The sequence below is a fragment of the Portunus trituberculatus genome, chromosome 14 (assembly GCF_017591435.1).
Source record: "Portunus trituberculatus isolate SZX2019 chromosome 14, ASM1759143v1, whole genome shotgun sequence".
Lineage (NCBI taxonomy): Eukaryota > Metazoa > Arthropoda > Malacostraca > Decapoda > Portunidae > Portunus > Portunus trituberculatus.
Genome location: NC_059268.1, coordinates 19,753,204 through 19,768,642, shown reverse-complemented (window position 1 = coordinate 19,768,642; position 15,439 = coordinate 19,753,204). Strand labels below are relative to the sequence as shown.

The 15,439-nt window shown below is 41.1% G+C and overlaps 1 protein-coding gene across 4 annotated transcripts in view; it reads right to left on the bottom strand.

Moving 5' to 3' along the window:
* Positions 1-472: 472 nt before the first annotated feature.
* LOC123503753 (BAI1-associated protein 3-like) overlaps positions 473-15,439 on the bottom strand; it is a 119,859-nt gene continuing 104,892 nt past the window's right edge. For 3 of the 4 annotated variants that reach the window (XM_045253750.1, XM_045253753.1, XM_045253751.1), the window contains 16 exons: positions 14,733-14,857; positions 11,620-11,748; positions 7,316-7,447; positions 6,347-6,401; positions 6,108-6,146; positions 5,470-5,612; positions 5,166-5,340; positions 4,799-4,915; positions 4,251-4,415; positions 3,898-4,041; positions 3,507-3,722; positions 3,013-3,150; positions 2,428-2,605; positions 1,935-2,058; positions 1,442-1,650; positions 473-1,302 (listed from right to left, as the gene is read on the bottom strand). In XM_045253750.1, coding sequence (XP_045109685.1) covers positions 1,205-1,302; positions 1,442-1,650; positions 1,935-2,058; positions 2,428-2,605; positions 3,013-3,150; positions 3,507-3,722; positions 3,898-4,041; positions 4,251-4,415; positions 4,799-4,915; positions 5,166-5,340; positions 5,470-5,612; positions 6,108-6,146; positions 6,347-6,401; positions 7,316-7,447; positions 11,620-11,748; positions 14,733-14,857 — 2,187 coding nt within the window. In that variant the 3' untranslated portion in view covers positions 473-1,204. The remainder of the gene's footprint in view (positions 1,303-1,441; positions 1,651-1,934; positions 2,059-2,427; positions 2,606-3,012; positions 3,151-3,506; positions 3,723-3,897; positions 4,042-4,250; positions 4,416-4,798; positions 4,916-5,165; positions 5,341-5,469; positions 5,613-6,107; positions 6,147-6,346; positions 6,402-7,315; positions 7,448-11,619; positions 11,749-14,732; positions 14,858-15,439) is intronic. The other variant, XM_045253752.1, reaches the window with a different exon arrangement.

The following is a 15,439-nucleotide window of genomic DNA, read 5'->3' as shown; positions in this document are numbered from 1 at the left end:
TGGTTATTCAGCTATACAGGACAGCATTGATAGTCAGTTGGCTTGATGATGTTATTTACAACCTAGTCAGTAAAAAGCTATGTCAAAGAGGTACCAGTTGAGGGAACCATATAAATTAATAAAAGCAAACAGGACAAATATGTAACAATCATTGGTACTCTCACAGTAAATAACAATAATCACACTTTGTTAATGTTTTGCCCTTTTCTACTGAAATGCTACTAACTTTGAAATTGCTGAAAATGATTTGACATAAGCATGATTTGCATATGTATATGTATTTATAATTTGTATGTGTATACTACACACACACACACACACACACACACACACACACACACACACATATATATATATATATATATATATATATATATATATATATATATATATATATATATATATATATATATATATATATATATATATATATATATATATATATATATATATATATCAGACACTCCCCAATTTATGAGCATTTGGGTTATGAACATCCACAAATACAAATTGGAAGTCTGGCTCAGGAGTAACAGAGCCACCTGATCAAGATCACTCAGCCTCATTGCAATGGTGCACTAAATATGAGCACAAAACACACACACACACAATGGGAGTCTATGTAGGCTACCATGAATAAGTTTTTTTTCAATGTTTTCAAAATCTCAAGTTTTATCATAGTACTTTCAGAGTTTAGTGGAATGGGTCTGCAAGAAAAGCAGGGGTAAAATTTGAGAGGGTACAGTACAAACAGAATATTTTACAAATTGATAACTTATGAATGGACATCTGGAACTTGACTCTGGGGAATATGTGTGTGTGTGTGTGTGTGTGTGTGTGTGTGTGTGTGTGTGTGTGTGTGTGTGTGTGTGTGTGTGTGTGTGTGTGTGTGTGTGTGTGTGTGTGTGTGTGTTTGATTGTGTATTATATAGTTACTATTCATCACATTTCCAGGCTGACATGTGTTTCCAGTGGTATGGTTGACTTCTCTCTATCTACCTATGTTTATGGGTGCTAAAGGAACAGAATCTATAAGGAAAACAAAAATTGCATCACAACATGGCAGAGGTGATGAGAATGATGAGACGTGTGAGCAGTAGGTAGACCCGATGAGGTCAGCATAGTTGAGCGAGTGGCAGGAAATAGAGGAACAGTGGGTGACAAGACATTTTGAGGTGAATGAAGAGACGTGTTGCTTCAGGTCCTAAGTAGGCCGAGCAATTCTCTCCTTTTGCTTTTTGACAAACTCCAATGCCACCTTGTCGCTGGTTCTTGTCTCCAGCACCTTCAAGATGGAGTTGTCTGTGGGAATGAGGGGAACATACTAATAGAAATACATGACAGAAAGGAATTTACATTATACAAAACTTATTATTTAACATGTAAAGAACTGAAGGCTGGTAAATTTTTATACAGAACATGTATTACAAACATTACAGACCTGGATCCTTCTGAAACATGAGGCTCAGCTCAATGGGTTTGAGGCCATGGAAGTTATCAACAGAGGAGGAGGAGGCCACAACACCCGATATAGTATTCAAAGACAAGAAGGCTTCACCTCCAAAATCATTGCAGGTGATGACGTCATGATCCATTAATGTGAATAAGATCATGGCTCCCTCTGCCTGACAGCTTTCCAGGGAGGCAGGGCTGGAGGATATACAATGAAACATCAGTACAAAAGAAAAGGGTAGAGTTATTTGTATATTATTTGAAAAATCTGTTATTTTACATATCTTTTATATATTCAATATTTTGATATAAAATCTGAATAAAAAAATACTCTTATACAGTTTTCTCTTTCCTATTCATGAGACAAAACATGTAGGAAACAGGAGACACATCAAAATCTGATTAAATGAATAGAAAAAAGACTAGGTGCATCTGACATATCCCACCAGCCTTGAGCAAACTGAGCCCACAAACTGACTAACAATTCAAAGCATTCATCGAAGAGTGGATGAAGTGTCTTCTTGTGGACATTGGTCTGCTGCTGCGCTGCTCCAGGAAACAGACGTCGTGGGAGCAGCTCAATCACCACAAACGGGTCACTGAAACCTGTAGGGAGGTGGTGCTGACAAAAGGGGGCAAATATACATAGTGGAACAAAGGAATTAAGAGAATATTCAAATCAAAGGTAATGTCACAAGTAAATGGACTAGGTGGACTACACTTTGCTGATATGTTTTCTGCGAAAGAAAAGGTAAAATGAAATATGTTTACTGCAGTTCACATATACATACTCACATTCCCTGCTTAATATCTCACCTCATAATTATGTTAAACATTGTTGCATGCATGCACACTCAGCTGAAAATACTGAGTAAGAGTCAATGAAGTACTTCCACACTATACACATATATATTCATCAATGAACTCACTCCTTGAATTATCTATAAATACCACAGTTTCACCCTGTTTCTTTACCATTAGGGTCAAGAGGGATGACATTCCTGGCTTGCAATACCTCCACACACAGAGAGTCATGATTAAAATATGCTCTGACAAAGAGCGATCCATACTCTTGGCTCTCAACACGCTCCTGCTCCATTAACCGCTCCATGTGGTAAGTCTCGATGAGGGTCTCTGTCGTTGTCTTGTGGAGCTGCATCACATTACCCAGTGAAAGAAAGCAAAAACAAAAGGGTTACTAGGTAGTTTCAGTGTTGTCTGATAATCTGATGACAGGTATAAATACTGGAAGATTGTATTGATGATTCAATCCATGAAGGTTATGCTGTATCATGTGTGGCTTGTAAAGTGAGGATAAGAGTATACAATAACATCAAATTACAAACTCCATTCTTTTTAGAAGTTGTCTGATATACTTTATAAAAAAGAAATGGTGTAGATGTTTAAAGTAAAAAGACTCATTTCATATATGATTAAGAGACAATAACACACACACACACACACACACACACACACACACACACACACACACACACACACACACACACACACACACACACACACACACTTCACCTTCACCTTCACCTTGTGGATACCTACCCGCAGCTGTCTCTCCAGGGTCATGTATTCCGGTCCTGCAAGGGAGTTGTCATCCAGACCTCGGCCGTGGGCGGAGAAGAAGGCTCGCAGTAACTCGAGCGCATCATACAGTCTCACAAAAAATGTCACCTGCTTCTCCTGCCGGTGGCATAGTCATCTACAATTAAGCTGCAGTGCCTCTTCAGCCCATTTACAATTTCAGTGAATAAAACTCATCATAACTTATCCCCAGAAAATTTCTTATGATTAGGATTCATAAAGCATAATACTACATGCAAAAATGACAAAAGTCTACAAAATCTGAATAAAAATCAGTGATACACTTATATAAAAAGTTGAGAGAGAGAGAGAGAGAGAGAGAGAGAGAGAGAGAGAGAGAGAGAGAGAGAGAGAGAGAGAGAGAGAGAGAGAGAGAGAGAGAGAGAGAGAGAGAGAGAGAGAGAGAGAGAGAGAGAGAGAGAGAGAGATCTGGATGGAACACCTACGCCACTTACTTCAGTATCCTTGCCAATTTGATCATGGAGAGCACCGAGCACAGCCAGCCACAGTAAGTACAAAAGGCGATCCAGATTGTTCTTGAGAAGCGCAGCTGAATATGTTGAGAGTGAAGCAAAGAGGCGTTCAAGCAGTGGCCGGACAGCTTCTTCTGCAGGCAGAGAGTCTGGGGACCATGCCAGGTGAAAAACATCCTTTTGCAATTCCACACCAATCTGAGTGTGAAAAGTGAGAGAGAGAGAGAGAGAGAGAGAGAGAGAGAGAGAGAGAGAGAGAGAGAGAGAGAGAGAGAGAGAGAGAGAGAGAGAGAGAGAGAGAGAGAGAGAGAGAGAGAGAGAGAGAGAGAGAGAGAGAGAGAGAGAATATTAGAGTAGTGTCTTAGCAGCTCACCTGTTCTGCCACGGGAGACATAGAGTTGGCAATCTTTGCGTCCAGATTTGTGAGGGCCTCGAGTAGAAGGCTACCTATGTGGTCAGCGTAGGTGGTGCCACCTTGGCCATCCTGGGCATCCAGTTGTTGTGTTAGGTGATCAAGCTGTTTGAAAGACAAACTCAGATGGATCTATGCACTGCATGAAGGTATCCAGCATTCCTCTTATGCATCCTTCACACCCACACACACTCTCTAGTCTGCCATTCATATTGTTTTCTCACTTTTCCTCAGTACATAAAACAACTTGTTAATGTATTTTTCAGTTACTTTGTAAGAATTCACTCAATAATCCATTCATCATCATTACACACCTGCAGCTCTTCTTGTAATAGTGTGAGTGAATGCCTAACATGCTCCATGTTGTTGACAGTGATGCAGAGTTGCTGGGCTCGTTCCATGTCAGTTGTGTCTGTGGCAAGAGTGCTGAGGCGCTGCTGCAGCAGGTGCACATAGTAGTCTGCTGCCCCTGACATAGTCTGCAAAGAGGATACAACCTTACCCCGACAGATTATTACTATCACCACCACAACCACTGCTGCCTTCAGTACTTCCACCTTCAGTACTATCACAACCAACTATCCCACTTTGACTAAACGCTCTTCTCATCTCACAAACACTTTTTTTCTTCTTCAGCACACTACTATCCTTAACCTTTTACAGTCAATATTATTCAACCTTCAAAAAAATATCATCCATGGTCATGTAAATCTAAGTCAAGGCCGTCAGAAGACAGGTAACAATCATAAATTCCAAAATTTTATTATATAATGAAAATAAAAATTGGAATAGTGTCACAATCGGATCAAATGGATTAATGTTGACAATAAAAAGCTTGGTGAAAGATGACAAAAAAAATTACCTCAACCATCCTGACCACGAGGGAGTAGGAGGTGCTCAGATCAGGCCAGGCCAGGTGGCGCCAGAAGGTCTTGACATGGTAGAAACAGGAGGTAGTGTCTACTGCCGAGGTAGTGTACTGCTTCCCCATGTATTCCAGATTGACACAAATACTAATTAATTATTCTCTTCGGGTAAATGCATTTTAAATAGGTATTCAATTAAAAAAATCAAAAGGAAGCAGGCAATAAGATACATTATTACAGAGAGAGAGAGAGAGAGAGAGAGAGAGAGAGTGGCCTTGAGGAAGATGGAGACCTGCACTATTTTATTCCGTATGAACTGAGTAAGGCTGTGGTAAGTGAAAAAAAAAAAAAAAATTGCCTGACCTGGACGGGCTCGCCAGTATTGGCAACTCGGTCGGTCAGTATGGCCACTCGGATGCGGTAGAAAACTCTGAAAGCCGTTACATCAACCCAGCGGCTGACAGCAGGAAGGAAGTGACCCCATACAGAACCTAGCAGCAGGGCACGACGCTCGCTAGCTGCCACGTGCTCCTGAAACCTGCATTGAGGGGGGGAAGGGGGATTAAAATAAAGATGTAAGAGTTGATAATGAATTGTAGATAGCAAAGTATAAATCAACTTTTATCTACGAAAGCCATAATTTCTCCCAGTCATGCAATGTACTCACTTTGAGAACTCAGCAAGTGCTAAGTAAAGCAGAAAGGGACTTGTGGAACAGTGTGGATTATAGTACGGCGTCTCCTTGTTCAGCTCAAGATCTCGTAGCAGAGCACACATCTGCCAGATCTCATTTTCGATGTCTTCATCTACCTGAAATCATCATGGAATCAGAGAATGACGAGAGGAGGTCAATGCCTAAATGTCAATTTGAACAGCTGCAAAGTACAATAATTTCATTAATACCATAAATTGTGCACGTTTCTTGGACAAAATGCATCCACCAAAATGTTTGTCTTCTGATGGGACGATAACACAAATAGCTGTTGGTAAGAAATTGTTCAGAAAGCATGAACTGTAACACGCACTCTGCCTAGGCGTCAACCGGCCTACCTAGCTCAAGTCCCTCCAAAGCTGTTGATATCGTACAAAAAATATTAACCACAAGTAAGTAAAAAATGAATACTAACTGAGGAACGACACAATTGTACTCGCAAATCTGTAAATTGTAATATCACACACACACACACACACGTGGACAGCGTACTGAAACTTTATACAGCTAACAAAAAACTTCCTTTTCGCTACCCGAGTATCAAAGAAGCTTACAAAGTCGAGTTTTCAAGCTTCTTTGCCCACAGTACTGACCTGAATGACAGTGAGCACCTTGAGCGCATCCTCTGAGAGCTGCCGCAAAGGAGAGAAAAATAGATGATAATTTCTGCCACGTCGTTTTGTTGACTATGTGAAAGTGTAGACATGGGATAATTCTTCATCATATTCAAGACATTTATCAAAACTAGGCTGAATGCGCTACATAAAAGATGCAAAGCTAAACATAAGCCCGCTTGAACGACTGAATAGCTCCACCTTCAGCCAGTACGCACCAGCTTCTCGAAGATCTTGTAGTTGATGGCCGCGTAGGGAATCTTGAGAGAGGTGCTGTTGGGAACACGGGAATTAATGATTATTATGAAAAACATTCCCATTCCCAGATTTATCTTAATAGTAACAATGTCCTGAGCGTTTTTATTTAATTATTTTTGTCCCTACGCTTGTTCCCTTAACGAGAGAGAGAGAGAGAGAGAGAGAGAGAGAGAGAGAGAGAGAGAGAGAGAGCAGATGAAGTAGGTATGCGTAAGAGATATAGGTTAGGTCATACCAGTTGTCTTCTGAGGCTGTAAAAGCGCCATTACACTAGAACAATTTTACTCTATTATTTGAGCATTATGATACTTTCATTGTCATTCACAGAGCTCTCCACTGCCCAGCATCAAGACGCATTGATGATGACAATTGTTTAACGCAATTAGTTATTTCCGCAACACTTGTAGAGACAGTTAGTTCATTAGATGCCACACACTGGACAGACATCAAAGCTCTTGTGCCATTGTGTGCGTAGATAATTCTAATCATTTTGTAGTTCAGACATTCGGACAAGTTGGTGGAGGAGATGAAGAGGAAAACTCACCTCTCCCTACACCTGTTTCTCTTCACCTCCTCCTCCAATTTTGTAGCTTTATCACTTAGACCTAAACATAAAACACGCGGCAGTTTACACACTCATTTATTCTTTTACCACTATCTCGTTCTCTTTCTTTAATTTTATCTTTCCTTCATTAGATAACATTCTTTCCAAAAAGCATCATTCGGCAAATAAGAACCCACTCATTTGTTCTTATACTACTATTTTGTTCTCTTTCTTTCATTCTTTTCTTCATTAGATAATAGTTCTTTCCAAAAAGCATCACTCGGCAAATGTACGCAATTCAAACACGACAGTTCAATACTACCACATCTTTAGCGAGGAACAACACGGACTCCTCACCGCAAACCCCAAGCAATTACTGCCTTACCTAGAGAAAGCGTGGTCGTAGTAGTCCACACCGGCTTGGAGATCCAGGGTGAGGTGAAGAGCGAGCTTGGCTAAGGACTCCAAGGCAATGTCTCCCCCTGTGGCCAGGCTGGCTTCCCTGTGGCGGTCGTACCTACACCGGCAAGCGAGTTGGGATGAAGATTTAATTGTAACTTTATGATGTAGTGACCTGCTGGCTTTATATGACACAGCTATGAGAGAGAGAGAGAGAGAGAGAGAGAGAGAGAGAGAGAGAGAGAGAGAGAGAGAGAGAGAGAGAGAGAGAGAGAGAGAGAGAGAGAGAGAGAGAGAGAGAGAGAGAGAGAGAGAGAGAGAGAGAGAGAGAGAGAGAGAGAGAGAGAGAGAGAGAGAGAGAGAGAGAGAGAGAGAGAGTTTATCTTACTGGCCTGTATCATGGTTGTATTTATTATCTATAATAATAATAATAATAATAATAATAATAATAATAATAATAATAATAATAATAACGAAACAACAGCAACAACAACAACAACAACAACAACAACAACAATAATAATAATAATAATAATAACAATAAAAACAATAATAATAATAATAATAACAAAAACAATAATAATAATGACAAAAATAACTACAACAATAGTAGTAATAGTAGTATAAGATCATTAGTACTAATAAAAGTAGTGTTTGTACTATTGTTGCAATAACCGTGTTGGATGTTGCAGTAGAAGCACTAATAGTATAGGGAGTTGCAAAAACGGTAGCAGTAACAGCAACAGCAGCAATAACTATCATTACTATTACCAATATCATTATTATTATTATTATCATCATCATCATCATCATTATCTGCTGCTCTTGCTGTTGTTTTTGTTGCCATTAGTATTTATGCACCAATGCTAGTACGAGTATCAGTAGCACTGGTTACGTAAATCAACACCCTCGAACTAAACTGCATCTTCTAATCAAAATGGTCGGCGTCACCTACTGAGGGCAGCTAAGGCACCTGTACTTGTTGGGACAGCGGCACTCACCTTGTGGTGGTGGCGGAGGGGAACGCAGGAACCTGAGGCTTGAGGAGACAAACACTAAACAGTTAGTAGCGAACAACAGTGAAGCCCACCATGGAGGACGGAGAAATAAAGGAGGAAGAAGAAGGGACATGATAACAAGGGTAAGTGGAAGGAGAGGAAAATGGAAAAAAAGGGTGAGGAAGGAAGGGTGAGTGTCAATACGTCGGTTACCAAGAACTAAGAGGTTACAGGGTGACAAGAACAGAAAGTCAAAGGATGAGAATTTGCTGCAGTAAACATGGTCATGCGAACGACAAAGGTGCTATTGACATTCTCTCTCTCTCTCTCTCTCTCTCTCTCTCTCTCTCACACACACACACACACACACACACACACACACACACACACACACACACACACACACACACACACACAGATAACAGAAAATTATACCGTTTAATATATAAACATACATATTTACACAAATAACATGCAAAATACATACATATGACTGTACAGGCTAAATGACACAAACACACACACACACACACACACACACACACACACACACACACACACACACACACACACACACACACACAGTTCATGCTGATGCAATTGCGTGGCTTTCATGTTTTAAAAGAACCTTAAATTATTCTATATTCCTTTTTTTCTTAAGAACTGAGTGTTTCCAAGGCTTATGTGATTCTTCTGACACTGTATCTCCATATCTAAAACAAAAACAGATTTAAGGATTTGAAGCAGCGACAGACCTTTCGGAGCTCACGACCTCCTCTTTGTATGGAAACCTGGAATACAGAACTAGCAACGGAAGTTTACTATATGCCAAAGAATGTGAAAAAAAAGAAACATGTAATTAAGAGCACAAAAAACGCTTCATTAAACTTCATTACTGGACTTCAACTACCCGTGTTGAATGGATCCTGCCGCCACGGAGACATGCTGCTGCCAGATACCTATTACTCGTACATTACCTGCTGTCCTTCTCTGGAACCTTAATGCTAGTAACCGCTACACAAAGCCACGTTCAACACACTGACAACAACAAAACAATACAAAAAGATAGAATACCACTGCAGTTTTCCCCATCTTGAATATCGCTTACTGACAGATGAACCTACGCTATCCATCAGCGCCTACTTGCCTAAACATGTCTGTGCATATACGCTATTTATGACTATTGCCTTTGTTCACGAGTGTGTGTGTGTGTGTGTGTGTGTGTGTGTGTGTGTGTGTGTGTGTGTGTGTGTGTGTGTGTGTGTGTGTGTGTGTTGTGTGTGTGTGTACTGAAGAAACAGAAAAGAGTGCTCCGTCATACACCACACCATAACACAGACGTCAAACACCCAACTTACTGCATCTGTCGCACATAAACCTTCCGGGAGTGCACAGAGGGATCGAGAGGCTCCGCTGAGAGGAAGGTAACGGGGTCAAATGGTGGAAGGCTATAGGAGGAACAGGAGGAAGCAGGAAGAACATAGAAGAAAGGTATCTCAATTTAAAAAGACTACCTGAAACCCGTAAGCACACTTTATCTAATGGTGTGTGTGTGTGTGTGTGTGTGTGTGTGTGTGTGTGTGTGTGTGTGTGTGTGTGTGTGTGTGTGTGTGTGTGTGTGTGTGTGTGTGTGTGTGAGTGTGTCATTTCGTAGACACATGCCAGCTTTCCTATTTCTGATCTTTAATACTGTGTCATTTGGCGACTATTTTCCTCACATTCTTACACTAAAGCTCCTTGTGTGACTTGATTCACGGTACACTTCCTCTAGGCAATAATACTACAGGGAAAAAAACAAATGGTAGATAAAACCGTGAAGAATGAGAGGCAGAGGCTGACGACGGCAATAGGAGGGGAAAAAAGAGAAGAACGATTTATGAGAGAGAACAGCGATAAAGGAAGAATTAAGGGAAGGAACTGCCGAACTGAGTAAAAATAAAAGAGAGAGAGAGAGAGAGAGAGAGAGAGAGAGAGAGAGAGAGAGAGAGAGAGAGAGAGAGAGAGAGAGAGACGGGGTAGCACTCGTGGTTATTGACATGAGAGGAAGGGAGGGGAAGGAGGGAAAGGGGAGTAGGAAAGACGGGCCGTGTTCTCAATTGGCTACAGTACGGAGAGGAAAATTAAATTCGCCTCCGTCTTCATTCTTTTCCCCGCGACGAAACCGTCTCGACAACCAGGACGGAGACTAAACGTTACCCCAGCGGAACCATTACAAACAAGGTTACGAAGATGAATTAATATATTGTTTTACGATGAACGACTTGAAAGGAGGAACGTAAGGCGACTCACACGTGTAAATCATATCTAACATGCATTGGAAGGCGGAGTGAAGTGAATAAACCGTTGCAGATGAGAAGTGTACGACCAAATGAGGTATGTACTCCATGTGTTCACTGTCATCGGAAACACACCATCTCACACGTGCGGTCTTGTGTGATACTACAGGTCACTAATATATCAGTCACCATTAAGTCCTCGTTCCATTATTACTTCTTCCTTCCATCATGCAGAATATCACACGTGTTCTAGCTTTCTCTCCGTCTCAAATAAGATGAAAGGAAGAAGTAATGATCGAAGGGAGAAGAAATGATGACCGATACACTAAACCAATGCACGGGTGACGGGAAAAAGGAAGGGTGACTGGGTGGTACAGGGAACAGGGAAGGTAACAAGGGTGGATAAGAAAGGAGGATGCAGGGAAGGATAAAGGAAATGGGAAATGGAGGAGGTGCGGTATTCAATCCTCCTTACCATTTGATACAGTGTTCACTATAACTATCAGGTGCAAGAGAGGAACGCGGAGACAAAGTTGAAGTGTTGGAAAGGAGAGACGAGGAATGATGGTAGTATGCTTATTTGTATCAGTTGACTTTTAAGTACTTGAGTGTTCTTAATACTGTAAAAATACTGTAAACGGAATATTCAGTAAGTAAAGAGCAGGAGGAAGAGTGGGGTATAATGAGGACCAAGTGTCACGTATGTAAAGATTTGGTTGTCTCGTGTGTGTGTGTGTGTGTGTGTGTGTGTGTGTGTGTGTGTGTGTGTGTGTGTGTGTGTGTGTGTGTGTGTGTGTGTGTTAATGTCTAGGAAGAAAAGAAGGTTAATGGTCTCAAAAGTTCGATTTTTTTTTTTTTGTGTGTGTGTGTGTGTGTGTGTGTGTGTGTGTGTGTGTGTGTGTGTGTGTGTGTGTGTGTGTGTGTGTGTGTGTGTGTGTGTGTGTGTGTGTGTGTGTGTCCTGCATGGGGAGTGGAGGGTGAGGGGTGGGGAACTCCGTCGTCCATGGGGGCCTCACCTGAGTCTAGCTTGAGCGTACCACTCCACGGCGCCCCTTTTGAGTGCCGCCATCACCTCGCCGCGAACCTCCTTGTGAAACGGACACACTTTCCAGTAAGAGCGACTTTCAGCCAGGAGTGACAGGCATCTGAAATATCAGTAAATTTGCTCTATAATACTCCATATCAATACGGCAACCTTACGCTACCGCCACTGCTCCTGTTACTGAAAACACAAGACACGCAGAGAGAGCACGGGTCAATATACACTCGAGAATATAGCAGATACTGAAGCATTAGTGTGTCCATAAGTACACAGTATGACAATTAATTAAGATGTTAGTAGTAGTAGTAGTAGTAGTAGTAGTAGTATAGTAGTGGTGGTAGTGGTGGTGGTACTGCTAGTGGGGTGGTGGTCGTGGTGGTGGCAACTATGACGACTAGCCGTGTGTGTGTGTGTGTGTGTATTATTATTATTATTATTATTATTATTATTATTATTATTATTATTATTATCATTATTATTTTTATTATTATTACTATTATCAACATCATTATTATTATTGTTATTGATCTTTCTTTGCATAAATTGTTGCCATTATGTACAAATTTTGTGGTATTAAGTTTTCACGCCTGTACTGCAATGCAAACACACTTCACATGCTTGAAAATGATAGCGTTTTGACCTCTTGTTTCGACACTTTGCACTGACACCCGGCACAGACACACTCCACACAAACTTAATACTGCTCTGAGAACTGTTAAAGTAACACTACTGAGTATCACGCTATTGACACTGTTTGACACACTGTTGAAACGGACAGTAAATGCGCTGTAACATGCGGAGATACCACTGCACCGGCGCTACCTTAGTTTCGCTCTTCTTCGCTTCTTTCACTTTTCCTTCTTTTACAAAATCTAAACCTCTCTTTGCTGAAGCATATATTGCCCTTACTAAATTTATAGTATTTCCTAACAAAGTGGCCTATCTGGCAGAATGCTCTTTTTGTGGGTTGTCCACATTTTTTTTCCCGGCTTCACAAAGGTACTGAATTCTTTAACTCCTATTCCTTCTCTTCAGCTGTGATTGCATTAATTTGCTAACTTTATCGAATTCTGCTAGCTTCTTCATTAGGAGGATTCACACATGCAGTCACACATGAATCTTGAAAACTTTTGCACTAATAAGAGAGCAGGCAAACACTAACGATAAGGAAAATACACGCCAGCAGCTTCGTTATTGATAAACGAAAAAATAAAAACAGATAAACAGACATTCAGGAAAGGATGGAATTTAAGTTTTCGAGCTGTCATCTTAAAAGAATCTAGGTTGTAAAAAAAGATTTAAGCAGAAAAGGCAAATGATTTTGAAGCTTACCACAGAAAAAGATGAAGTAGTGAAGATGGTGTTAATTCTTGCATTAGTAAGGTAGACAGAATAGAGATGAGAGTGAGTAAAGTCTTGTGTGGCCGGACCCTGGAAGGGGGAGCAAGGCAGTTACCAGGTTCAGTAAAACAATGATCAAGGAAGCATATTAGAAAATAGCATGAAAAGCAACAATTTAAATGATGGCACAGAAAGAAGGTAAACACACAGAACAGCGTACTAAGCAGATAACCTTTCTAGCAGCAAATAAATATCTGGCTAGAAGTTCCAGGAGCGCGGATCAACTACGTACCAGAAAACCTATCTCATGCAAATCTCGCAATTCATGACCGAAACAACAGTATGTCAGATTCCAATTAAATATACTGTACTGTTCTGAGGTAGGTATGAGGGATCTCACAGAGCTATATATAAGTATTCGCGTGTGTTAGTGAAGCTGTCAGTATCACAAGGCTTGAAGTAAAGTCTAGGAGGCATTCAACACGTGTAATTGTTCTTTACCCGGATACAGGAGACAACAATCGTGGCTAACTCGATGTGTATGTATGAGTGTATGAGTGTAGAATATACGTACTAGTATAGTGTTAGGTATTTTCCTACTTCTTTTCATACTATGTGTGGTGTTCACGGGAATCTCCTTTAGCCCATACATTCCCGTCAAAATCCCACATGGTGTAAAAAAAAAATAAAAAAAATAAATAAATAAATAAATAAAGTGGCAGGTGAGTAAAATGACCATCACTAAATTGTCAAAGCATATAGTAAGCCGAGTTTGCAGTGTTGTTTATTTGGGATTTTGTTGGCAGACTATCTGGTAGCGATAATCTCTCTCTCTCTCTCTCTCTCTCTCTCTCTCTCTCTCTCTCTCTCTCTCTCTCTCTCTCTCTCTCTCTCAAAAGAAAAAATCGATCAATCCAGCTTTTCCTCAGTAAGTCTTTAGCTTCATGCTGTATTCGTTTTATCAAGAGAGACATTTCCTTTCAGTGGCGTGATGGTCAAAAACGAAGCTTTCCTCAGTTCAGAGCCCTTACTTATGTGGCCGCGCATATCTTCCCAGGCTCTCAATTGCCTTTCACCGTGCTCTCGGCATGTGTCTGTGTCGACGCAAAGAGGAAGGTGTTATCTGAAGCCTGAACTTTCACCATTTTCCATTCAATATATGCTTACTTGACCGACAAGAGAGAGAGAGAGAGAGAGAGAGAGAGAGAGAGAGAGAGAGAGAGAGAGAGAGAGAGAGAGAGAGAGAGAGAGAGAGAGAGAGAGAGAGAGAGAGAGAGAGAGAGAGAGAGAGAGAGAGAGAGAGAGAGAGAGAGAGAGAGAGAGAGAGAGAGATTTATAGTGTTTATACAAACTCTTCAACAGAATCTTACGGCGGCAGAGTAAAAAGCAAACAATTTTATGAAGAAGAATAGAGCAGCTCGAACGTAGAGAGAGAGAGAGAGAGAGAGAGAGAGAGAGAGAGAGAGAGAGAGAGAGAGAGAGAGAGAGTGTGTGTGTGTGTGTGTGTGTGTGTGTGTGTGTGTGTGTGTGTGTGTGTGTGTGTGTGTGTGTGTGTGTGTGTGTGTGTGTGTGTGTGTGTGTGTGTGTGTGTGTCACGATGACCTTGTGTTAGTGACGTGTAGGGTAAGCGTTCCTATACACAGTAGACTCCTATGAATGTTATGCTTAGTGAATGAGTAGGAAGGTGTCGAGAATATAGCGGAGATGTGAATGTTGTGGCGTTAATGTGAAAAACAGGAGACTCACTTGAGCAGAGCCTCGAGACGGATGGCGTGGGTCTTGGAGGGCATGGGGAACACCTCTCTGTGGCGGCGAACCTCGGTCATGGTGTATTCCAGGAAGCCCGTGTAAGAGTCAGCCAGCATCTCCTCCTGCAGAAGTAAGTCAGGAGTCACCGAGGGTCACACGAGCTGAGATGGTAAAGAATATTCTGGTATGTGAGTGAAATGTTGCACAGGTATGCTTGAGGACAACGGGTGCGGTGTTTTGACCCTTGAAACGCAATGGTGCCCTAAGAAGAAGCTGAAAGAAGGAGGAGGAAGAAAAGAATAACAAGAACAAGAAGACCAAGAAGAAGAAGAAATGAAGAAGAAGAAGAAGAAGAAGAAGAAGAAGAAGAAGAAGAAGAAGAAGAAGAAGAAGAAGAAGAAGAAGAAGAAGAAGAAGAAGAAAAAGAAGAACACACACACACACACACACACACACACACACACACACACACACACACTAAGGATGGAAAATCAATGCTGATGAAGTGACACTCGCCGTATCGCGTTAGGCCTATCAGATTCCCGTGTATGTGTCAGCCAATCATACGTAGTGCTTAACTGACACACACTCCTTGCTTTGGCATCTTGACGCAGTGTTTTGCATCAATCATGAGATTTTTACTGTATTCATCTAAATGTGAATTATTCGTGGCTAGGTAACTGGCGTCATAAGGTGTCGATGAT